The sequence below is a fragment of the Salvia splendens genome, chromosome 11, assembly GCF_004379255.2.
Source record: "Salvia splendens isolate huo1 chromosome 11, SspV2, whole genome shotgun sequence".
NCBI classification, from domain to species: Eukaryota; Viridiplantae; Streptophyta; class Magnoliopsida; order Lamiales; family Lamiaceae; genus Salvia; species Salvia splendens.
In genome coordinates, this window is record NC_056042.1 from 29503865 (window position 1) to 29528947 (window position 25083).

At 35.5% G+C, this 25083-nt stretch overlaps 5 protein-coding genes across 9 annotated transcripts; 4 read left to right on the forward strand and 1 right to left on the reverse strand.

The window, feature by feature from the left end:
• The first annotated feature begins 679 nt into the window (after window positions 1–679).
• LOC121755299 (protein DA1-like) lies at window positions 680–7226 on the forward strand. Of its 2 annotated transcripts, none has more exons than XM_042150609.1 (12): window positions 680–1047; window positions 1765–1914; window positions 2537–2621; window positions 2920–3127; window positions 3633–3753; window positions 4026–4109; window positions 5035–5154; window positions 5599–5811; window positions 5907–5969; window positions 6041–6141; window positions 6233–6291; window positions 6716–7226. In XM_042150609.1, the coding sequence occupies exons 2-12, from the start codon at window positions 1804–1806 to the stop codon at window positions 7012–7014; spliced, it is 1464 nt and encodes a 487-aa protein (XP_042006543.1). In that variant the 5' UTR covers window positions 680–1047; window positions 1765–1803; the 3' UTR covers window positions 7015–7226. The 2 variants fall into 2 exon arrangements, with proteins under 2 accessions (XP_042006543.1, XP_042006544.1); XM_042150610.1 differs by lacking the exon at window positions 680–1047 and adding an exon at window positions 1073–1152.
• Window positions 7227–7965: 739 nt separating this feature from the next.
• On the reverse strand, window positions 7966–8917 carry LOC121755346 (probable calcium-binding protein CML41). Its single transcript, XM_042150667.1, has one exon. It carries the CDS (start codon window positions 8739–8741, stop codon window positions 8202–8204), a length of 540 nt encoding a protein of 179 aa, XP_042006601.1. The 5' UTR covers window positions 8742–8917; the 3' UTR covers window positions 7966–8201.
• Window positions 8918–10103: 1186 nt separating this feature from the next.
• On the forward strand, window positions 10104–12668 carry LOC121755324 (protein TIC 20-I, chloroplastic-like). The gene is made up of 3 exons (XM_042150639.1): window positions 10104–10242; window positions 10430–10609; window positions 11833–12668. The coding sequence occupies exons 2-3, from the start codon at window positions 10453–10455 to the stop codon at window positions 12468–12470; spliced, it is 795 nt and encodes a 264-aa protein (XP_042006573.1). The 5' UTR covers window positions 10104–10242; window positions 10430–10452; the 3' UTR covers window positions 12471–12668.
• Window positions 12669–17491: 4823 nt separating this feature from the next.
• On the forward strand, window positions 17492–19866 carry LOC121755329 (E3 ubiquitin-protein ligase RNF185-like). Of its 3 annotated transcripts, XM_042150649.1 has the most exons (3): window positions 17492–17636; window positions 17941–18660; window positions 19731–19866. In XM_042150649.1, exon 2 carries the CDS (start codon window positions 17958–17960, stop codon window positions 18657–18659), a length of 702 nt encoding a protein of 233 aa, XP_042006583.1. In that variant the 5' UTR covers window positions 17492–17636; window positions 17941–17957; the 3' UTR covers window position 18660; window positions 19731–19866. The 3 variants fall into 3 exon arrangements, with proteins under 3 accessions (XP_042006583.1, XP_042006582.1, XP_042006584.1); XM_042150648.1 differs by lacking the exon at window positions 19731–19866 and having other exon boundaries at window positions 17941–19022; XM_042150650.1 differs by lacking the exon at window positions 19731–19866 and having other exon boundaries at window positions 17945–19022.
• A 7-nt stretch (window positions 19867–19873) lies between these two features.
• On the forward strand, window positions 19874–24691 carry LOC121755293 (putative nitric oxide synthase). Of its 2 annotated transcripts, XM_042150595.1 has the most exons (13): window positions 19874–20313; window positions 20396–20581; window positions 20677–20763; window positions 20865–20944; window positions 21295–21376; window positions 21903–21923; window positions 22033–22078; window positions 22628–22746; window positions 23232–23345; window positions 23428–23535; window positions 23621–23710; window positions 23868–23977; window positions 24083–24691. In XM_042150595.1, the coding sequence occupies exons 1-13, from the start codon at window positions 19888–19890 to the stop codon at window positions 24321–24323; spliced, it is 1710 nt and encodes a 569-aa protein (XP_042006529.1). In that variant the 5' UTR covers window positions 19874–19887; the 3' UTR covers window positions 24324–24691. The 2 variants fall into 2 exon arrangements, with proteins under 2 accessions (XP_042006529.1, XP_042006530.1); XM_042150596.1 differs by lacking the exon at window positions 24083–24691 and having other exon boundaries at window positions 23783–23901.
• The last annotated feature ends 392 nt before the right edge of the window (window positions 24692–25083 follow it).

Consider the following 25083-nt stretch of genomic DNA (forward strand, 5'->3'; position numbering starts at 1 on the left):
ATTAAATGTTTTACATTCTATAAATTTGATCAATTTTTGTTATTATGTATTTGATTGAATATACTACTAATTTTATCGAAAGTAGCCCAATTAGCTGGTTAGGCTAGCTCAAAATCTGATTTTTAGACTTTGGGTTGAATATTTACATCCCATTAAAAATTGCAATTCGATTAGCCTGCAACTAATTAATTAACCCACAATCTAAGTACAATTAGTCTGAAACCCGCTGGATTGGTCCATCGACCTCTTTAATTACACCTAAAATAAATATGGATAATATTTGAAGGGACGAAATTCCAAGGCTCAAAAAATAGACCCATATATAAAATTGATAACTTTTTATTTAAAATGATAGTACTCCATACTCGTGACAAATTGGCAATTAATTAGATCAAATCTTCAGCATTCAGCAAATTTGTTTCATATTTATGAAGGGTCATGTCATCAATGTATAATGAAGATTAAATTTGACGATAGATTTAATCATAATTTGAAGAATCAAATATAAAATTGCTATCTCACCAAGATTATGATAAATTAAACACATTTAGGATAAAAACTGAATCACCCTATTTATTACTCTGAACTTAATTTTTTTGGTGATCAATATGTAAAAGATACTCAATCTATTAATTAATAAAGATAATACTTTGTCATAGTTTGACTTTGAAATTTGCAGCCATATTCACACAGCGCAAACAAATTTTTGCCACGCGATTTGTTTGATTTTTTGATTGACCAACTATAAGAGGAAGACGAAGAGAAGAAACGGAACGCCTGGAGCATTCATTCACCTTATTATTGAGCTATTCTCTTTATTAATCATTAAGAGTATATATTTATTTTTATTTTTTTTGTCCCTGAGAACCTAAAGATTCTTGATTGATTTACATGTTGCAAAAAAAGTAATCTTTCTTCCGCAAAGATTCTTTGAGGACTAAATGCACCAAAAGGGCACGCTCAGATTTTTTAAGAGAATTTGTGATATTTGTGTGGAGTGCCTTGTGCATCAACCATTGCTGTGGACTTAATGGGGTCTATTTTCAGGTCAGCTACTAGTCAAATACTTTGATATTTGCCTTTTTTTTGTTGATGATCTGATCAAACGAATCCTCTGAAATCTCTTTCAATTTTTTATGTGTGGAAATTGAGGTGGATAGTCATGCAATCCGTGCCATTTGATTGTTGATGAAATTGGTGTTTAGTGAGTTATCATAATCATGTGTATTGGTTTGCAATTGGTGTCTGCATTTTGTCATTTAATGTTTCAAACTGTAATTCAATTTGAATTTGTTGAGTTATAGATTTTGCCTCTATTCTGGTTTGCCACGTTTTGTGTGATTCATTTTGGCTTAAATATCTAGCTGTTGCTCTATGGAATGTGTTGTGTATAATTTTTTTTGTATGTGTAAACTGTTTCTGGAATGGATTGAGAGATCTTTTTGGGTTTCATTATGTAAGCATTCATTGCTTTGGAAAATTTTCTTGTCAATTTCAGTTGATGTCATCTAATTTTGATTCCATAGAAATACATAATGTGGTGCACAACTCAAAATGGTTTTTAGTTTCTTGTTTATCCAGTTAAGGTATTTGCTTCACCCATGAACCGAGACTTCCGATTCTTATAGATAGATGAAAATGGGTAAAAATAGTTTCAGTCTCCAGCTTTGTGATAGGATATTAGACACGAAATCTGTGTGGTGTATATCTTTCTTCCTCTGTTTACTCAATCCTTCTGCTCCTTAACTAAATAGTGTGCCTCAGGTAGAGACTTCATTGGCTGTGCACTGATTAATTTATCTAATGGGCTGGCTTCGCAAAATCCTCAAGTGTTCGGACCATAAAGTTTTGGAAGGGCATTCTGATTGGAGATATGGAGCGGATACTGCAGAGACTCCTCAATCGGCTTCGTTGGTAAGCATTTGTTACTTACATTCTATTTTATTTTCTCTTTTTCCTCATAGGACTGTCTCATAGAATTAAATTACTCCAATCAATAAATGTTTGGAATGTTAGATCAAGTTCAACTGTTCAAGAATAAAGAAACAAGAGTGAGTAGAGATATTAAAATTGTGTCGCGGCAGTAATCAATCTGAACTAAATATGGGCACATTGGTTTTGCAAGAAACTCTATCAATATTTGCATGCTTTTTTTTTTCTATTTATCAATGTCAGATCCTTATCTCCTATTCTTATGAAACTGCCTGTTCTCGTATTGTAACCGGCCTCACTTCAACTGGTGGTGCCTTAATCACCCATAAACAAGGGCAGGAAAGAATGTGGGGTCGTAAACATAGTGACAATCTCCCAATGGATAGAACACCATTAAAGCTTTGCAACTAATATTCAGTCTCCTTCTCTTCAAGTCTAAGACTAGCTTTTCATACCTTAGATTCAGGTGATTTGAAATTTATGGTCTGCCAGATTAGATCAGCTCTTATTTAAGTCCAATTTTGATTGAACATAGATTGAGATGATAAAGTTCATTTTCTTAACTTCTTAGTTCTGTTTTCTCTGGCTGTATACATTGGTTCAGAATTCATGGAGAGAGACCGAAGATATAGACCATGCTGTTGCATTATCGCTTTCAGAAGATGACCTAAAAGGAAAATCTACAGCTGGTGAGATCAATGGCTATCTGTGTTCAGCTTTGTATGTAAATATAAATGAACATGGAAGTATGATTATATCTCAGGGAAATTGAAGGTTACGTGCTAGTTTTGTTCCCTTAGTACCTATCTTCCTTGAAGACTTTTCTACAATTTATCTATTATCATCCTCCTATGTAAGGTTTCAGTGGCAATCGATTGTATTGTAAAGGGACTTGCTTTGCTGGATCTAGCTTACGGTCTATTTTCATGTTTCCAGTAACAGTTTATTAATGCGTGCATAATTTTGGGTGTATCTGATGTGGTACAGAGAAGGAGCCACAACTGGATGACGGCGAACAATTGGCGAGGGCCCTTCAGGAGAGTTTGGTTATAGATTCTCAACCGGAGTCATGGAGTAGAAATGATACTGGAAATGGATATGGATATGGATATGGATATGGAACTGGAGTCGGATATGGATATGGAGACGATAACTTTTACCAACCTGTAACAATCCCCTATTTCACAAGCTTAAGGTACATGTGGAGTCTTGACATAATGTGACAATTATGATTATCAGATTTATATAAACACGTGAGAATTTAACTAAAACTTTCTTCTAGGAACTAGGAACCAATTTGGATCTTTATGTTAATATGCAGTTTCCAGAAACAAATGCATTATCATAATATGTTTGATTTGCTTTTAGCTCAAGGAGATTTCTTCGAGTGGAAAATTGCTTTTGAGCTTCTTGTTGTTTTCCAGTCTATGGTTTGTGGGTACTTTAAGACTAACATAAAATTGAAGGAAGCTGATATGCTTTCCCACTCAGAGAGAAAATTTGTCACTCAAGTGCCCCATAATTTCTAGACATCATCTTCTAAACATTCCTTTTACGTGTTAGCTTGGCTTCAAACTTTACCTGTACTTCCAATGTAATCATTAGATGCAGATTTTATGTGTATAGCACTGACTTCATTTTCATAGTTTTTTTTATCTAGCTTCTAATGTAGCCTTCCTATCTTGTCTTTTCTGTGATAGGATCTGTGCTGGCTGTAATATGGAGATTGGCCATGGAGGATATGTGAGTTGCAGGGATGCCCTATGGCACCCACAATGTTTTAGATGCCGTGTATGTAACCAACCGTTATCTGATTACGAGGTATAAAGATTATGATATGTCCATCTTATAAAAAGCTTCTTTTCATCTATTATCATTTGATAGAGAGCTTCATATCTGTAATAGGCTTACTAGTTATTATAAACTAAACATTCACATTCATGCATATTGGTCAATTTTGTAGAACTTGTTAATTTAGAGCAATCTTGATGATTGTATCATCAAAATATTGCATTTGCAATTGCGCCACATTTAATATGACCAGACTTTCACATGATGAATTCTATAATCCAGGTTCGTGTCTTTGTTGACAGTTTTTCGTGTCTGGTAGCTACCATTATCATAAAACTTGCTACAGGGAGTCACATCATCCAAAATGTGATGTCTGCAGACACTTCGTAAGTATCTCAATACACGCATTATCATATTCATTCGGTCTGAAAATGCTTGGGCAAAAGTTCTTTTCCTTACTACTTATCACACAATCTACATATGCTTTGATGACGTGTTTGGTGCTGCTAAACAAAGTTGCTTTCCAACGATCTTTGCAGTTTTCTTAGAAAGTGATAGGTGAGATGGTTGCAACTGTAGGAACGAGAAAGATGTCCGAATGCATAAATTATGGTTATACTGTCTTTGGTTTTTAAGTTGTAATTTTAGAATACCTTTTTGATGTCACCATTGAAACGATTTTCTAGCTTTTAAAATTATGAAGATATTATCCATCTTGATATTTTTTGATGGACGAGGATGTTCTTAACTGGCCAATGAAGATATGGTAAATATTACCGGCTGCCACAGAGTTCTCTAAGATGCTCTAATTCTATAGAATGTATTTAGGCATAAATAGAACATTCTAGGTGGGAAAGAAATTAAATTCACCTGAAAGATTGACAATTTTAATGCAGTCATGATCTCTAAGATCACAGTTTCTTTTTTTAGGCAGTACATCATAGAATTATTGGTGCTAGTGAGCAACTTGCTGGAATTAGGCTGGAATTAACGTCTGGTTAAGTTGTTTATATCTTCACGAAAAAAGGAGTGATAGAGCACTATTATGCGACAGGCAACATTTTGCACTTGGCTAGGTCGTAGATGATAGAGGTCAGCATGGTTCGGTTAACTATTCCTGATATTATAGATCCGTTTCCAGGCATATGAGAACAGATGGGACTGTGAGAGGGATTTTTGAACGGTTCTTTTTTATTCTGATTGTTTAAATATTCAATATAAGTTTAGAGTATTTAAAAAAAATCAAATTTGTAAGGTTATATGATTTCGTCATTTTTTTTACGATATCGTTAATCACTTTCATGTACACAGATTCCGACAAACGCAACTGGTCTTATTGAATATAAGGTGCATCCTTTCTGGTCCCAGAAGTACTGTCCTAGGCATGAGGACGATGGCACTCCTAGATGCTGTAGTTGTGAACGAAAGGAGGTAAGTCTTGGCACTAAGAAGGTCTTGTCCGATTATAAGCTTCTTAAAACAGCTAATGAGAAGATCCCTGCTCTGCTCCTCACCCCAACTTATTTTCGTAATATTAACAACAATCAATATACAAAAATTACCATACTGTGGTTTGTTATTTCTAACTTGTACCCTTTCAGTTTCATCTTTCTTAAATTTTTTTTCTCTCTAATGAAGATTTTATCTCGCTTAATTATCCAAATACTCTGACAACATATAATCTCTTATGACATTAGATTTTGTAAACTCTTGAAACATCTTATAGGCTGTTGGAGCTTATAAACTCTCTAAAATGAGCTTAGCTAAACACCCTCTAAATCTCTGTATACCAACCACTCGTTGTCACTATAAGATCTAATGTGATTCATTTAAACTTGTGGCTAATCATTACTTTGGATCTTTTGCTTGTTGCAGTCAGCGGAGGAAATATATGCTGCTCTTAACGACGGTCGAAAACTCTGCTTAGAGTGCCTGGACTCAGCAATTATGGACATTCGCCAATGCCAGCCCCTTTTTTACGATATACATGAGTTCTTCAAAGGATTAAAGATGAAATTGACGCAGAAAGTTCCCATTTACTTGGTTGAGAAGCAGGCACTGAATCAAGCCATGGGAGGAGAGCAGCATGTAAGATACTAAACATAATATATTCAGGGTCACCTACTCTCTGTTATAGGTTTCATCTACTAAGTTTATATGAATTTCCTGTCTTTTTTTTCCAGGGTCATTACCACATGCCTGAAACTCGGGGCGCTTGTGTCTCCAAGGAACCGACAATCCCCAGTGTAAGGGATTCTTTGGTCATTTTTCAGATTTTGCCTTTTCCCAGAACCCTTATTCCCCATTTGGATGATAGCGGCCAAGAATGAGAGCTGGAAATCGAGTCGTGGACATGATAACAGAGCCGCACAACCATTGTGAAGTGACAGCAATCCTCATTCTATATGGTCTTCCAAGGTACTTTTAACTTTTTTTTTTCCTATTAGGGACTGATCAGACGTTCCATTTAGGTTTCGATTTCATATTCCCAGATTCCTCATGCCTGCAGGTTGCTGACTGGGTTGATCTTGGCTCATGAGATGATGCATTTATGGTTGCGACTTAATGGTGCTCTCTCTCGCCAAACTTAATTCTTACAATCGCCATTTCATTTCACAATCCACAATATTTTTATCTACTATAACATTCTGCCATATAAAGTCTAACCTATGTGTGTCCAAATCCCGGTTTTGCATGCCACGAAAAGATTCAGCCTAACATTTAGCATTTTGATAATTTTTGTTTTCCCTTTGCTTTATTTAAATAGTAAATTGGTTCCGTGATCCAAACACTAGAGTAACTATTAGCCGAGATGAGTTTTTTTGTCACTTGTGAAAAACGAAGGCTTGCTTAGATTACTATTAGCAATGAATCACTGATGTTAACAAACAGTTGAAGTCTTCTCCCGGTGCTCTTTGCACAATGTGTGCCTCTTTGTCCATGTTGTTTCCTCGCTCGATCTTCTTGTGCTGATAATGGTAATCTTGTCCAGGTTTTCGAGGTGTGAGACAAGACGTGGAAGAGGGTATATGTCAGGTCATTGCGAGCATGTGGCTGGAGTCTCAGATCCTATCGATGTCTGATAACAACCATGGATCAACCTCACATTCCTCTGGATCAAAGACTTCTCGGTTCGACAAGAAGCTTAGCAAGTGCTTCAAATATCAGATCGAATCAGATCCTTCTGAGGTGTATGGAAATGGTTTTCGAGCCGGCCATCAAGCGGTCACCAAGTTTGGGCTGCAGCGTACTCTCGATTGCATTCGAAAGACTGGAAAATTTCCTCACTAAATAATGGATTTTATTATCATTTTTATGATTGATTTTATAAGATTTTAGCTTAGTTTTTTTGTTCATTTATTTGCACAGGAGTTTTTAGAATAGGTCTTGGTAATCATTCATGATCATTCTATTGTATAGTTTTTTTTGTATAGGTTTCATTTCACACGTACATGATTTATCACAGAAAATAATAAATTTTATTTCGGGATTTTAGAATTTTATGCTTTGTATGTCCATTAAATAAGTTGAAGATTCAATATATGCTAGTAAAATAAATTATTCACCATCATTTTTATGTGTAATTTTCTTGTCATTCAACTGAATAAAATCTGGATTTAAGTTTCAGGAGTTGGGCGCTTTCGAGCATTTAATATTTTTATGTTATTTTTAACGTTCAATAATGTTCCTTCCGGCTTCGGTCCATAAAAAAAATTCTCACTCTTTTTTAATTCCGTCCGTCCAACTAATTTAGTCTCATATTAGAAATTGAAAGATACTCCAGATTTCTTATTCATCTTTTATCTTTCTATCTCGTATTTTATCTACATTTTATCAGTCTTTCTCTCACTTTATTTATTTCTTCAGAATATTTTATCAATTTTGTGTTAAAACTCATGCTATGACAACAACACGAATTTTAAAGCAAAATTGGTATTAGTCCAAGAGAATAAAATAATGTGGATAAGAGAAAAAATGGATTAAGTATGAAAGAATATAAAATTAGAGTAACTTTACCTTTTCATGAGTAATATGAGATTATTTTTGTGAATGAGCAAAAATAGAAATACGAGACTATTTTTTGGGACAAGGAAGTGAGAAAGAGAGAGCGAATTCGTATAAAAATTATACTGTTACTCCAAAATTTTGAAATGTGGATCGCGATTCAAAAATTATTTTATATATGTACGGCGGCTAAGAAATTGTGATGCGAAACGAGATACGATTATGTACTCACAATAATTATAAGTTGATCCACACGTGTTTCACATCAAGAAAAAACACTCGACGTCCTCTGTTTCATAGCGTAATACGTATTAGATTTTTAATCATGACGTAGATCGATACACTAATTAGACCACTATCCTTTCTAATTTCTATCGTGACATAAATCAAATCAGTTTGAATGGTCGATATCTTTTCATATATTCAAAAAGCTTTCTCCGATTTCAAATCGAAGCAATTGGTTGTCCAACCGATCAATAACTCATCATCTTAGAAAATTCCTCGAAATCAAGCACACCATTGCCATCAAGATCATACACTCCAATCATGGCCTTGCATTCCCCAACCGATTTCACATCTCCGAGGCGACGGAGCACCTGCCTCAGCCCCTCCGCCGTGATGCAACCGCAGCCCTTCTCCTCCTCGTAAACCTCGAAAGCCCGCCGGAGAACGTCCGCGCCGTCCTCGCCCTCCCGCAGCTCCACCACCCTCACGAATTCCTCAAACTGCAGCACCAACGAACCCCGATCACCGCCTCCCGAGAACTCTCCGATGATCCTCTCCGCCTCCTCGCGCGACACCGAGTCGCCGATGCCGGCGAAGTAGGCCGTCAGCTCGGCCGCCGAGATGGCTCCGTCGTTGTCGGCGTCTAAGAATCGGAAAACCTGCCGGAACTCTTCTGCTTTGGTGGTCGGCGGCGGCGGCGGAGGGGTGGCGGCAGTGTTTGGCTTGGTGCGGAGGCGGAGCTTGAAAACTCGGCTGCGGAATGGCTTGGTGATGGTTGCAATTGCCATTGATCAATATTTTGAGATATGAATTGAATTAATTTAATTAATTAAAACTTAGAATGTTTGTGACAAAACTATAGGGTTTTTATAGATTATTTGAATGAGATGGAATGGCCAAATTTTCACAAGAAATTGCATGGTGGTTTCCTATGTACATTGAAGAAGGCTTGGATTAACATTTAACTATTCTACTTATATAAATATTGAAGTATTATGTCCATCTCACAAACAAGTACTAGTACTATATATAGGAATAAATGAGCCACATTTGATTTTCCTTAAAAATTAATGGCAAAACTAACTTACTTCAGATTTTATCTTTATCATTATTCAATGAAATCTTGTAATCCACAATGCATGTTCTTTTCTATTGAATAATGTGGATAAAGTACAATAGTGTGAATAAAAAGAACAAATTGTAGAAATTATGATATATTGGGAGTGGTCAAAAAGGTTTTCTATTTTATTTGAAATTATGAAATGTCTTACACCAAATCAAAAGTGTCTGGCCTTTTTACCTACAAGGAATCATTTTATGTCAAGGAAATATACTGGAAATTTTGTAGGAATATCCAGTGGGCCCTATTGAGAAATTTCTTGGAAACTTCTAATTAACCAGATTTGATAGTAGAGTAAATTAGTCATGTGAGTTTACGATGAAATTAAGTAAAGAAAATGAGGAAAATAGACATAATTAGAGAGAAGAATGTATGATAGAACTTAGAAGCCAACTATATACCTACATTAGGCATTATATAAATTATAATAAACCCTTTCTTTCCAGAAAAAAAATATAAAAAATATAAAAAAACAAATCGTTCTGATTAGGTCATTAGGTAAAGAATAGATGTGGTTCATCTGGCATAGCTGAGCAACTCTCGTCACCCATACACTAATTAGGTTGGAATTTAGGCCAAACCTTCCCGGGAAACTTTTTTTTCTTTTTCGGTTCCATCAATGTTAGCATATTTTTTTTCACATTCAGCTTTGAAAAATTATACTAATAAATAGTTAAAATAGAGAAAGAGTGAAGTAAAAAGAAAATAACGTAAAGAAAATATTTTACTATATTATTCTCTCTTACTTTATTTTCATTTTGTTTTATGTATCAACGCTAATGAAACAAAGGAGTACAACATTTATATTGGAAGTAAGTACTGTATGCATATACTCATACTTTACGTTTTCAATTGAAATTTTATCGTCACAGAAACAATTTATTAGCTCATGATAAAATTTAAAAATCACATACAAAATCAAATCGGGTGTATATGTAGTAGTAGTATTTAAAATGAATGAGGGAAAGTGAGAGTAATTAAGTATTAAATGTTTTAATATTACGTAATAAAAATACTTACGTTAAATTGTGATTACGTAGTTTGGATTTATCCTACGCCAATACGCAAAGGAAATTGAAATTCTTAAATAAGAATATAGCTAAATTAGAATCCCTTATCACTTCAATCCGCCGCCACCATCGTCGCCGCCTTCTTCTCACCTTGAAAAGGTTGTAATTTCCTTCTAATTGTGATTTTTATTATCTCATCCACTATTTATTTTACCTTTTTCGTTTTATCCGGTTTGATTTTTCCGAAATTCAGCTTCTGATATTTGAGTTATGTTTGTGAAGACATGATACACACAAATGTGATATGCACATCATTGTATGATTTAACTGTTATCTGTTCAATTAGGGTGGATGTTTTGAAGCTGGAATATGAGTCTCAGTGGGAGTTGTCTGGTTTCCAGTCTACTCCCTTACAACAGAGATCTATGCCATTTCAGAACATGCAATTCGAGAATTTCACACAGAAACATTGTGTCTTTCAATTGTAGAAGCTCCAGGGGACCTCTTCCAGAAATTAAATCTTTAGGTATGTTCAATTTGAATAAATTGAGTTATCACCCTAGTGTTTTTGAAGATTGCATAGTATTTTATTTTTAATATGGTTCGTTACTATGCTGTCACTCTGTTTAAGATGCTTCACATTTTACCTTATCAATGTATAGCTGATACTTCTCTTTTTGCATGTGTAAACAGAAAGGGGGTGTTTACTTTTATAGATAACACAAGGCAATCCATTGTTTACTTAGATGGATTAAAACTATTCCTATAATTTTGAGCTAATCTGCTTGCTTTATATCCTCTTGAAATGGGGAGGATTGAAGAAATCCTTGTAAGGATAAACATACTCAATTATGTATTACAATAATCTTGAATAGTAAACCTCCCCATTGCAACAAAATTCTGCAATGGTAGCATAAACTTGACGTGTCATGTGGTTGGGAAAATGCGAGTTTCTCATGTTGGCAACTTAAAACTGTACTCTCACTAACTTAATGCATCAACAAGTTACTGTTGACCTATCTTCTGGAAGTTTTCTATTCTTTTGTCAACGTGTCGTGTTTTTGAATAGTGTATTGTGGTATAGTAGTATAAGAATTTGGCTGCGAATGGTTGATTGGCTGCCACCATGATTGTTATCTGTTAGGAACTTGGAAATTAACTGTGTGGGTGTCATCTGATGCTAATACTTTATTTTTGAGTGGCACTATGGTAGTGTAAGTACAGAATGTAAAGGCACTTCCTTACTACATTATGATTGAATTTATTAGTGTTGCTGCTATCATATGATTTTGTGTCTGAGATCTTTTAATACTATACTACAATGGTAGCGGGATGGCAATATAGCGACATGTGGAAACTCTAATATTGTTATCAGTTAGAATATACCTGTCCAGGTGCTATCTGATTCACATATATATCTACTGCCTACAAAGCTTATTGGGTTAGAACAAGTAGTTGCAATTAATCTTGTTTTCTGATTTAATATGCATATGTACATTCAGTGTTGATATTGTTTATTTGTTTTAATTATCTAATGTATCTGGAAAGTACTTTGCATGTTGGACTATTGTAATTGCTTAGCATGTTGATCAATGTCTTGTGGAAATTCTAGCTCTCTTAGTCCTCCAATTTGTGTTTCTAGAAAAACTGGTTAGGGAGACTTCAAAATGGTAAGTAAAGTGTGTCGGTCATCTTAAGGTGAGTGCCTTTGTTTTCTTTGTGAAATTAATTTCTATAGTATCTTGGCAGGCGTCCAGCACTTGCATCTTTCTGCTACATCATCAACACTCTTACATGGAGAAAAAGGGTGTTTGTTTCGTACCATTCCTAGTTTTCCTAAGAGGCATCGGCAATCGTTGGCTCCAAAAGCATCCAAAGATGTACCTTCCAGTTACCGATATCCTGCTATGACAGAGAAGCCGAAATGGTGGTGGAGAACTTTGGCCTGCCTCCCTTATCTGATGCCCCTTCACGAGACATGGATGTATGCTGAAACAGCGTATCATTTACATCCTTTCCTAGAGGACTTTGAGTTTCTGACATATCCTTTCTTGGGAGCATTAGGGAGATTACCGAGTTGGTTTCTGATGGCGTACTTCTTTGTTGCTTACCTTGGAGTAGTGAGACGAAAGGAGTGGCCCCATTTCTTTAGATTCCATGTGGTTATGGGCATGTTGCTGGAGATTGCCTTGCAGGTCATTGGAACTGTCAGTCGATGGATGCCGCTTGCTGTCTACTGGGGCAAAGTTGGAATGCATTTCTGGACTGCTATGGCATTTGCGTATTTGTTCACAGTGTTGGAGTGCATAAGGTGTGCCCTTGCTGGGATGTACTCCGACGTTCCATTCGTGTGTGATGCTGCTTACATTCAGATTCCTTACGACTAATGACAGTATGTTACTTAACGTTTCATATCATCATTATAAAATAAGATCAGATACTAGAATGAGACCGGATTTGTAATTTTCTGTGTTTACTTTGTTGTGCTACTTCTGTTTTAAAATTTTGTACTATATGCAGACAGAATTTAGCCTATGCGGATTCCTAATTATAAATATAGGAGTATGTCAAAATTTCTAGATTCAGAATTTGTGTTTACAATTTCAGATTTGTCTTGTCTTTTCTTGTCCTACCATTCTTGGTTTGTCACTTTATTAGAAGGAATTCAACATGGTGAAGTAGTCGATTGAAGTGAAAGCGTTGTACATATAGATGCAATGACGGGAGGGAAGAAGATCGTTGTACATATAGATGCAATGACGGGAGGGAAGAAGATCGACATTGTGAGTGTCTGAGATCATAGAGTTGGGAAGGAGTGGAAGATGAGATAGTTCTGTTTGTGAGGTATAGAGCTCTGTGTGAAGTTGATACGAGCATATCTTCAATAATATCTCCATATTTTTATTAATTAGTTAGTTATTGATTTACCATATCTTTTCATATTTATTAGGAGCCGGAATCTTGTTAAGGGAACTTATCACTTAACAGAAGTGCTGTGGATCTGTAAGCTAGTTTGAGATTTGATATGTTTTTTTATACATTTAGCTTTTGGATGATGTTTCCATTCGGGCGGAATTTGTTTTCAGATGGTGGTTTAATTCGTTCTCCTGTTCTGGATCAACAAATGTTTAGATTTAAATTAAGTTTTTTGGCAATTCTACTGGCATTTAGTTTGGTATAAAAATAACTACATAACTACAATTTTGATAAAACATTCTCATTAAGTATGCCTCAAGTTACTGAGTCGAACCCATAACTACAATTTTGATAAAACATTCTCATTAATTAAGAATAAATTGAATTGTATAGTTGGTTAACATTGAAAATAATAACTCTGTACCATGCATCCCATTTACATGTGGTTAATGTTTCAACTTTGTTTGTTTTTCATAACCAATTTATAAACTACATGACGTACGGTATCTATTTGAGTTTTAATAGGATCGGGAGATTTGCGCTACGGATCCCATTGAACATTCTCTTGACTTTAGTTATACATATTCAGTTATCATATACAGCAATTAAAAAATGTGCATATTTTTTTTATTTTGAGAAATGAGATTAGTTTCAATTCTATCATTATTTCAATATTCAATATACACCATCATACTATTCTTTTATAGATGAAAAAAAATGTTTCTTTACGTATACAAGGACACTTAATACGTACGTATACGATAATAGTACTTGTGTAATGATACTTTTGTGGTACATATTAATGCCTCTTTTTGTCTATGTGCATACATGATAATATTATCTGAGTTAACTTATTTCAAGATGAAAAATGCAACTCGGACTCGGCGTAGAGTATAAACACAACATTTCATATGTTGAGCAACAAATTGAGATGGAAAAGAATTGCAAAATCAACAATCCTCAAACATCACATTCAACCTTTGCAACCTCACCCCCACACTCCCTTTGAATTCTCGTTCATTCACATAAATCACTGGCACCGTCATCGCCCTCATATCCAGGGGCGGAGCCACGATTGGGCAGGGGGCCCTTGGGCCCCTCAGCCATTTGAATAATACATGTATATAATATATGTATGCAATGTCTATTTAACATATTACGTTCTAGTGTAGTTCGTTAGGGTGCCGCGGAGCCGCCCTTTTATTTGATGGATGCTGGATTCGAATATCCCTTGCAGCATTTTACTTTTTAGTGAACTGTTCCTCTTCTTTGGATTCATATTTTATTAGAATTTGTGTTGATTTTCTCATATTCACTTATATTTACTGGATTTTTTTCCATTGAAATTTTTTATTGATTTTTTTAACTAGTAATTTTGTATAAATCATTTTTAAATTGCATCATAAAAATAATTTTTATAATTTAAGAATAGATAATAATTATTTGATTCTATAAATATTTTAAAATACTATTATATGTTATGAATAATATTAATTTTAATGTGATGCCATTTATATAAAAAAATTCTGAAATACTAGAAAAAATAGCTTTGTTCTAATAAATCGTGCTACGCTCTAAAAAATCTGTTTACTAATTATTTTTTTCATCATCCATTTCTCACATGTGGTTTTTTATATTGTTGCGTCCGAGCCGTTTCCGTGTTGTTAGCAATTGAACACAATCAACAAATTTAATGGTAATTTGGGCCCCCACCGTAAAATTTCTGGCTCTGCCACTGCTCATACCTACAACATATACAATACTTATTTAGTACGAGTGTCCACAATAGAGCTGGCGCGGCGCAGCCGCATCGGCTATTGCGGGACAGGGGACCGCCGTGGCGGTGGGGAGGAAGCTGGGTGTGCGGCGTGGACGGGGTGGAGGGAGCTGACAAAGCGGCGCTGGCGAGATTTTTTTTTCCTTAATTTTTTCTATAAATTTGGTTTTATTTTTTTAATAAATAAATGATGTTTTTTTTCCTAATGGTTTTCGTCCGATAATTTTTATTATGGTCCAATTAAAATACACCAACAATTGATAAAATAATGAGATTTGTGGTTGTGGCGTGACTGTTATTGGGATGGACAACTTTTTGTGACTGTTGACAATTTTTTTTAGCTATGACATGATTGTTCTGCCTTATTGTGAACATTTTAACTCAACCATTGATCATCACCACTTGTTAAATGTAACTGGATTTTTATTAATTGATGAGTAAAACATTATCCCTTCCATCTAAGACTCTTATTTTGCTATTTTCGTTCGTTCTATAATAAAAGTCTTATTTAACTTTATAGATACTTAGTAAATAAATCCCGTATTCTACTATTTTATCTATTCACATTCTATTTTAAAATTAATATATAAAAATAATATTCATATTTCACTAACTTGGCAAATATCATTGTTTTTTCTTAAAACTTATTCCAAAACCAAATATGAATCGGAGGGATGGAGTTAGGTGTGCACACGGTTCCAAAACCACCGGTTCCGGTTCGGAACCGACGGTTCACGGTTCAAAAAAATGTTGAACCTGAACCGCCCGCCAAGGGTTTAGGCGGTTCCAGTTCCAACGACGGTTCAAAATCGCCGGTTCGGCGGTTCACTTTAAATTTTTATTTTTATTTGTTGGCTTTTGAATTCTATGGAATCATTATTGATTTTCTCATTTATAGAGACATCCTTGAATGTTTTATGTTTCACTTTCAATGTGGGACAACATATATTGAAGTATTTCCTTTTATAACTACATGTTTAGATCATTCATTCATCTTTTTCCAATGTGGGATACAAAACTTTCTTTTGTCTTCTACTTTTCTTCTTTTTTTTTGTATAAAATATATAAACAAAATTATTATTTGAATATATTCTTGATAGATAAAAATAAACAATTATTGAGAAATATGATTTGTATATAAAAAAATATTTATTTGCATAATAGTTATCGTTAGGTTTATACAATTTGTATAATAATTATTCTTTTAATGTGTATAATAGTATTTATTAGTTAACGTATACATAAATTTATAAACATAAGAAAATCGATAATGATAAATAACTAATGAATAATAGTTCATGCAATAATATTTGTTGTTAAATTATAATAATAGAAGATAGAGTACTAATATAGACAAAGAATGATGGGAGATCTATCATATAGTTATAAATAATGACTTTTATCCCACATTGAAAGAAAGAGTAGCACATCCAATAATGTGTAACTATAAAAGAGAATAATCAAATACCCTCTTTTCCAATTTAAATGCTCAAGTCAAACATTAAGTATTGATATTTTAAAAATCAAAAGGTTTAACTTTAAGTATGAGCACTTGATTTTTTTTTTGTCTTTTTAGCCTTTATTATGTATAAAATGTGCTTAAATAAAATTCAAACAATGAGGTGAAAATTACAATTTTATTGATAATAAATTTGAACAAGACTAAAAGTTATAGCTTATAACGATTACAATTTACTTATAAAAATTAATAAACAATACTTTAAGTTAGACCTTTTGATTTTTAAAATGCCCAATACTTAAAGTTGGATTTGACGCTTTAATTTGGAAGATAGTGTATTGGATTATTCTCTTTTATAGTTACATATTCTTGGATGTGTTACTATTTCTTTCAATGTGAGATAAAAGTCATTATTTATAACTATATGATAGATCTCCCATCATTCTTTGTCTATATTAGTACTCTATCTTCTATTATTATAATTTAACAATAAATATTATTACATTAACTATTATTCATTAGTTCTTTATCATTATCGATTTGCTTATGTTTAAATTTATATATATGTTAACTAATATACACATTAAAAGAATAATTATAATACAAATTGTATAAATCTAACGATAACTATTATACAAATAATTATTTTTCTATATACAAATCATATTTCTCAATAATTGTTTATTTTTATCAAGAATATATTCAAATAATAATTTTGTTTATATATATTATAAAAAAAATGAAGAAAAGTAGAAGACAAAAGAAAGTTTTGCATCCCATATTGGAAAAAGATGAATGAATGCTCTAAACATGTAGTTATAAAAGAAAATATTTCAACATATTTTGTCTCACATCTAAAGTGAAACATAAAACATTCAAGGATGTCTCTATAAAAGAGAAATAACCAAGAAAGACTTCATAGAATTCACAAGCCAATCAAATATATATGGGCTATTATGAATTTCTCGTATTCATTTATTTGTAAAAATTGTTTTTTAATATAAAAACAAATTTTTATATATTTTTTTAAATTTTAATTGAACCACCGGTTTAACCGTTGAACCGGCGGTTCAGGTTTCACATTTCATTGAATCTGAACCAGCCCGCATGAACCGCCGAACTGTCTGCCGATTCCGGTTTATGAACCGGTGATTCCGAACCGCCGGTTAACCGCCGGTCCGGTTCGGTGTGTGCATGCGTAGACGGAGTACCTAAGCACAAATCAAAACTCCAACTCAAAGAGTCAATTCCGCGGCTCCATCCAATAGGATCTCGCCACTTGGTTCCTGCAGTTTCACCAATACTCCGTTTTCCCCCAAAACAAGATTTTCGATTCTATTCGGACATCTTCTATTGAATCCGTCGGCGTGGCCGCGTGGGACTCTCTCCTCCTCGATTAAGGTTTCTATCTCTCTCTCTCCCTCTCTCTGATTTGCTTGTGCTTGATCTGCAAAGTTTTACCATTACAAATTTCATCCATATTGGGGGTTTTAGATTTCAAGGCCCAGTAATCGTGTAAAATTATTGAAACTTAGATCACGAATCTGTGAAATCTGGATTACAATTTGCGCTTTGGTATGTTTTAGCTTTGATTTGTTCACTGAATTTACCTTTTTTATCTTCTCTATTCATCCATGGGATTTAGTATATGTAATTTTCAATCTATGTGATTGTGGGGTTATAATTATATGTTGGCAATTTCAAGGCAGTTTGGGTCAAAAAATGGAGGGTGGGTTTGGGGAATCGATGAATAGGCAACCCCCAAGCCCTTCGTTTGCAAGCAGTAGCAATAACAACACTGATGCTGGAGATTTTGAGTGTAATATTTGCTTTGATTTGGCTCAAGACCCTATAGTTACTCTTTGTGGTCATCTCTTCTGCTGGCCTTGCCTCTACAAATGGATTCACATCCACTCGCATTCGCACGAGTGCCCTGTTTGTAAGGCTCTCATTGAAGAGGAGAAGCTGGTTCCTCTATACGGCCGTGGAAAGAATTCTACCGACCCTCGCTCTAAGTCAATTCCCGGAATGGAGATTCCACATCGCCCCACTGGTCAAAGGCCCGAAACAGCTCCTCCACCTCATCCAAATGCTTTTGCACACCAAGGGTATGGATTCATGGGCGGCTTTGGCCCCTTTGGTGGCTTTGCGCCTGTGAGTGCTAGGTTTGGAGGCTTCACATTATCTGCAGCACTTGGAGGACTATTGCCGTCAATCTTTAACATTCAAGTTAATGGATTCCCAAATCCCAACATGTATGGAGCAGGCCATGGCTTCCCATACGGGTACCCTAATACGTTCCATGGCGCACATGCTCAGGGATTCCCTCATCATCAAAACCAGGAAGAGCAAGTGGATTCCAACTTGAAGCTCCTATTTATGGTGGTCGGATTCTGTGTGCTTCTAAGTGTAATTTGGAGTTGAGGTAAATCATCAGTTGGTGCTTGAATATTGACTAATATCGCTTCGTTCTTGTATATATGTTAGTCTATATCTTCACTTCTTTTCTGCGAGGCAAATTTAGTTCTTATAACACCCTAAGTGTTATGAATAATTACTAGTTGTTTAGTAAGTTTGTTTAAATGTACTGCCATTTAGTGATGAGGTGAAGCACCATAGGAGAGTTACAGGTTTGAGGCTTCTTTAGTTAGCTTAGCAGTTTGACGTCGTGTCACGATAGGGCATTGCTGTTGTTGATAGGTTCTCCAATTTCACTTCTGTTGCATTTGAGATCAGTCAACATTTGTATAACTGTATTGCTCAATAAGTCAGTATTCTTAATCACAACAATCTGTACTCAATTCATAGATTTTTTTATGGGTTGCCCCTGTGATACAAAGTTACATGTTTCACCACTGGGACTCTTTTAATTCCTAGATTTTGTTGAAACAACGGACTCTTTTTTTAATTTAACTTGCTCACAAATTGATGTTAACTCTTTGATGTGGTGGGAAAGTACAAATCAAAGGAAACAATCCTTATTCTGGAGATCATGTTTGATGTACTAACTGGAAAACAATTCTGATTCTAGCCATTTAAACAGCATACGTAGTTTGTATTTCTGCAAAACAATTTTATTTTATTAAAATAAGTGCATCATGAAACAGCCTGCCCAAATGCCAAATTAATCTCTTCATGTATCTCTCTAATCCTATGATCACAACCTCTCTTAACTGAGCAGCTGCTGCCAACAAGCCTAAATTGTGTGCTTCTTTCCAATCATTTCAGACACTCGTCCACATATCGTCACGTCATGTCATGGCTTTCCCTATCGGCCGTATAGCAGTTGTCTTGCTGTCGTCATCTTCGAAAATTTTATCTTTTGATTAGTTTTGCTGGTTCTTTTCATTTGTTTGCGTTGAAATTAAAGATGGCTCATACGTTTTACTTTTAATCGTATTTTCATAAACTGTCAATGGTATCTTCGATTTAGTAATTGCAATGTGGTTTCCAATTATATTTTTAAGAAATTGTTGTAAATCATTTATGTTACAGGATATAAATTGAATAATCAAATTAGACAACTTCGTTCAATAAAAGAAGGCTTGTACAACGTTTCTTCAAAAGCGTGATGGCATTTCAGCAACTCTCAATATATCGAGTCGCCTATCGTCTTTAATGCATTTCACTACTCTTATCACACCAGACATCAATGGCGTTGGCCACAAAACCCCTTTTCTCTCTATCTTCCCTCTCCTCATTCTATACTCCCTATCCCATCCAAAACCGTAACTCATTCCTCCTTCCCAAATTTCACTCCCGCGCACTACCTCCTCCAATCATTTGCATATCTACCCAAACCGACGTCGCCGATTACCTGCTTTCACCGCCCGAACTCGACGGCTCCGGAGCCGCCGCCCCAACCAGAGGCGACCTCTTCCTCCAAACACACCAATCTTCAGCCGCTTCCTCCGCTGTTCTCGCTGAAATTAAGAAGAAGAGGAAGGAGAAGAAGAATTTAGATAAGGCAGCGAAATTACCTTCCTCCAGTGGCCCTAGCTGTTATGGCTGCGGCGCACCTCTGCAGAAATCGGAACCCGATGCTCCGGGTTACATCGAGCCTGAGACGTATAATTTGGTGAGTTATATCGTTATGGGAAAATCCTGGCCTGAATTTATGGTTTGATTGAGCATGTGCGTGTTATATTGTGCGTTTACAGAAAAAGAAACATAGGCAGCTGCGAACAGTGATATGCGGGAGGTGCCGGCTTTTGTCGCACGGGCATATGATCACCGCAGTTGGCGGCAATGGAGGGTATCCCGGTGGGAAACAGTTTGTCACCGCGGAGGAGCTTCGGGAGAAGCTGTCGCATCTGCGACACGAGAAAACGCTCATTGTGAAATTGGTAATTATTTTGTATTTGTGGTGCCTTTTATTGATTGAGGTTGTGTGTTTCTATTGATCTATCCAATTGGGGAATTTGCGAGTAATTGTACGTAGGTTGATATAGTGGACTTCAACGGCAGCTTCTTGGCTCGTGTGCGTGATCACGTTGGTGCGAATCCTATAATACTTGTCGTGACAAAGGTAGCTTCTGTAGCTAGTTTTTGCTTCCTTGAGTGTGTTTGTATTGCACTGTTTTGAATGTTTTAAGAGTAGTTATGAGCTTTTGTCCTTGATGGTTTTAGGTTGATCTTCTTCCAAAGGGAACTGATTTGAATTGTGTTGGTGATTGGGTTGTGGAGGCAACAATGAAGAAGAAATTAAAGTAAGTTGTAGTATTACATTAGCTAGATTGTTATTAAAGATAAACGAGCTATGGTTTGCCATTTTGCTTATTTTCCTTTCTGCAGTGACACCTTATGCTTCTCCTTTGATCTATTTTAACTGGAAAATATTGTGATGGCCATTAACAGGGGCTTTGTAAATGATGTTGATAAGCCTGAATGAGCTGCTTCTCTTGGGCACATCCTGATTTATAAATTTGATTTAGGGGCTATGTTTAATTTATTCCGGAGGAGTAATTATTTTTTAATGCCCAACATGTCATGATTCCTTTCCTGCAGTTTCCTCATAGATCGGCTGCTAATCTTTATGAATAAAAATGCTATCCTGCAGCGTACTGAGTGTACACTTGACAAGTTCAAAGTCATTGGTGGGCGTTGCTGGAGTGATCTCAGAAATTCAGAAAGAGAAGAAGGTCAGTGGCCAACCAAGGCTTCCGTCATTAATATTTTTGTTTTACTTGATTGGCTGCCCTGAAAATCATGCTTTGAAATGCTTAGATTACATAGAACCAATTAACTAGCATGCATTTTTGTTAAGCCTTTGCATGTTATGAAAAGAACGCCCAATTTCCATCTGATAAATGTTAATCTGGATTTGAACAGTTACACTGTTTTTTAATTATTTCTATAAATATTTGAACTGCTCTCAATAAGATCTCATACATCATCAACATGGGTATATCGGTTGGATGAATATGTTGAGCATATCCCCTATAAATATTATATCGAAGAATGCATGTGCATTTGTAGGCATAATTCTTCCAGTTGGGATTGACCAGTCACTTTAATGTGCTTTTAGGATAAGGTAAACCCACCTTGCATTTCGTGAACTGATTAGTTCATAGATGTATGTCTCCTTTTGAATAATCATTTAGAATCTTGTACACCTTAATGCTTCTAAATACGATAAACACTTTGACACAAAATTTATCATTGCAGGGAAGGGATGTCTACATATTGGTAAGTCTATTCAGTTGTCCAGGTTAAGTGCAGCATGTATCCCTTATGTTCATTTTCTGCTCAGAGATCCACGTGAATCTGCTTATGTAATACTTCATTGATCTAACAGGGTTCAGCTAATGTTGGAAAGTCGGCTTTCATTAATGCATTATTAAGTAAGCTTATGTTGTTTTGATCTCCTTACATATTCTTTTATTACAGAATTCATGTATGGGTCCTGAGAACCTTTGATTATGCAGTTGTGCATGCTTTGTTTCATTATTGAGCTTGTTCAGTCTCTCCTCTGATTGATATGTTTACTAAACTTTGCACAAAAATATATTGTCCCAGAAGATCAATCATACCTTCAGTCTCATTGCAAAAACATTATCATTAGGCGGGTATATTTTCAATGTTAACGAACCTCAACTTTTCTTGGTTAGTCTTAGTGATGCAGTTTCACCTTGCGTGTGGCTAAATTCATCAGCGTTTTTCCTTTCCCTACATCCTTCAGTATTTCAAAATTGTTTAGTTGTGTAGAGAAAATAGAAGAATGCTTAGACACATCCTTTCATTCTGGGTTGCCATGCAAGTTGTTAACTAATTCTCACTTTCTCAGTCTTTCCTCTTTCACATCATTTTTTTTGACCCTTTATAGAAATTATGTTTAGATACCCTCTCTTTGTCATTATAATATTATTAATTTGGAGTTTCTCGTGTCATAGAACTGTTATCATATAATGATCCAGTAGCTGCTTCTGCGAGAAGATATAAACCAGTTCAATCTGCTGTTCCTGGAACTACTTTGGGTCCAATCCGAATTGAAGCCTTCCTAAATGGAGGGGTAAGTACTATCCAACCTAAGTCTCCATATGGGCATTTTCTATATCCTTGTATCAAAACAAAATCAAGAGAATTAAGAAAGTATTATCATACACTAAAAATTCCAAATGAATTGGGTGCACCAGCTTTAACAGTTTGTTATGATAATGATTAATGACTATGGCAGATAATTAGTGCGTCCCAAGTTACTCACAATCATATCAATCAAGCCAATTTTCTTCCAGACCTCACACAACCTTTGTCTTTATCAGTATAATTGAATCCCCATGCTTTGATCGCTAGTAGACTTCCTCAATTCTTATAGTCATTTTGTTTTTGAACGTTATTCACATTATATAAAATGTGGTGCCTATCTTACAGCAGAATTTCGAGAACATGAAATAGGGTTTTTAAAAATAAATAAATAATGGTAGCTACTCTAAAAATCAGTAGTGGTGATGTTGCATCACTGTTTTACTATCTAAGTGCTGCCCCTTTTTGCTGTAGAACTTATATGATACACCTGGGGTTCATCTTCACCATAGGCTAGCTGCTGTGATTCATTCGGAGGATCTTCCTGTTCTTGCACCCCAAAGTCGACTCCGGGGTCAAACGTTTCCCGTATGTTTCTTTCTCAATCTTGTTGACTAGACTACTACTTCTGTTGAACTTACTTCCCCCCTTTGCTTGTGGTGTAAAACAGAACAATTCTCTGATGTTAGATGGCCCGTTAATGGAGCAAATCAGATCACGTGGATTGGTTGGCTTCTCAATCTTTTGGGGAGGTCTTGTCCGAATTGACATCATTAAGGTGTTTGAGCATTTAACTCATTCTTATGCAAGTAAGATCATTTCCTAAATGTGTATCTTTTTTTTACTGACTATTACTATGGCAGGCCCTCCCAGAAACCCTTTTGACGTTTTATGGACCTAAGGCGCTTCAACTTCATGTTGTACCTACTGAAAAAGCTGATGAATTTTACCAGGTCAGATTGCAATAACAATGCATAAGATCACCTTCCCCCTTTTCTTCATTCTATTGAAATTCTATGTCACAGGCATTGATGTGCATCTCGATCTCTACTTCATTCAGTAGTGATTAGCTTCAGTGGAGGTATAGTAAACCTTGTGTATGAATTGCAGAAAAAAGTTGGGGTCCTCTTGACTCCTCCAACTGTAAAACAGAAGGCAGACAGCTGGATGGGTCTTGAAGTGAAACGTGAGTTGAAGTTAAAATACCATGACGCCGAGAGGTAGGCGAATCCTGCTAAAGCCAAAGATTACCCTTCTTGATATAACACCTTATTCCTAAGTTTCTTTGTGATTGCTGACATTTTCTTCTCTGTTGCCCTTCCTAGGCCTGCCTGTGATGTAGCTATATCGGGGCTTGGGTGGATAACTGTAGAACCATTTGGCCCATCACCTGTGTCAGATGGAGGCGAAACTGGTGGTGAGATAGTGTTAGCAGTCCATGTTGCTAAGCCCGTGGAAGTTTTTGTGCGGCCTCCTTTACCAGTTGGTGCCGCTGGAGGGAAATGGTACGAGTATAGGGAATTGACGGAATTGGAACAGGAAGTAAGACCAAAATGGTACTTCTGAATCGCTGAAAATTGCATACAAGGTGTCAACTCTACGTATCAAGGCCTCACTTGATTGACAAGATTGGAAGAGGCTTTGGAAACGATACATTTGAGGTGCTCGATGAGTGCAGAGGAAGGAAGGAAGAAAGTGCATATCTGCAGATTTCTGGCAAAGCCTCTGTCTTTCATTTGCTGGGCCTGTAGGCCTGTAAATTCGTTTGAATTGTCAATAGAAAAGGCCTAGTGTAAAATTTGTCACATCTAAGGATATTTTTGTCTCTTTACTTAATCACAGGTAGTATTTCCTAAATGTTTTTATTTGTGATAAGTGGTCACTTTGAATCGTATACATTACAACTTATAAACAATCTATTAAAAATTCGTATATTTCTAGATGTAGTTTTATAGTTTTACTCATGACTGCATGGTCATCTTTTTCAATAGAATGACACATCCTAATAAAGCCAAGAAGAAATAAGCGTTGTATCTATATTAATGGGAGATATTAATGGGAGGTAGAGCTTTTTCAAAAAAAAGGGAATGTGACATTTTTTATAGAACAAATTAAAAAGGAAAGTGTGACATCTATTATGGAAGGGCGGAGGGAGTTACTATTAACCATCAACAAACTACATAAGGAAGCAAATTTCGTGTATGCACTCGTTTACGAGCATTGAGATTTTAGAGACCAATATAATATATACTAGAATTCAATATATTTTGGGAGTGAGTATTTTATTTGCAACATCATTCGTTAAATTGGGGACCCATTTATCTAT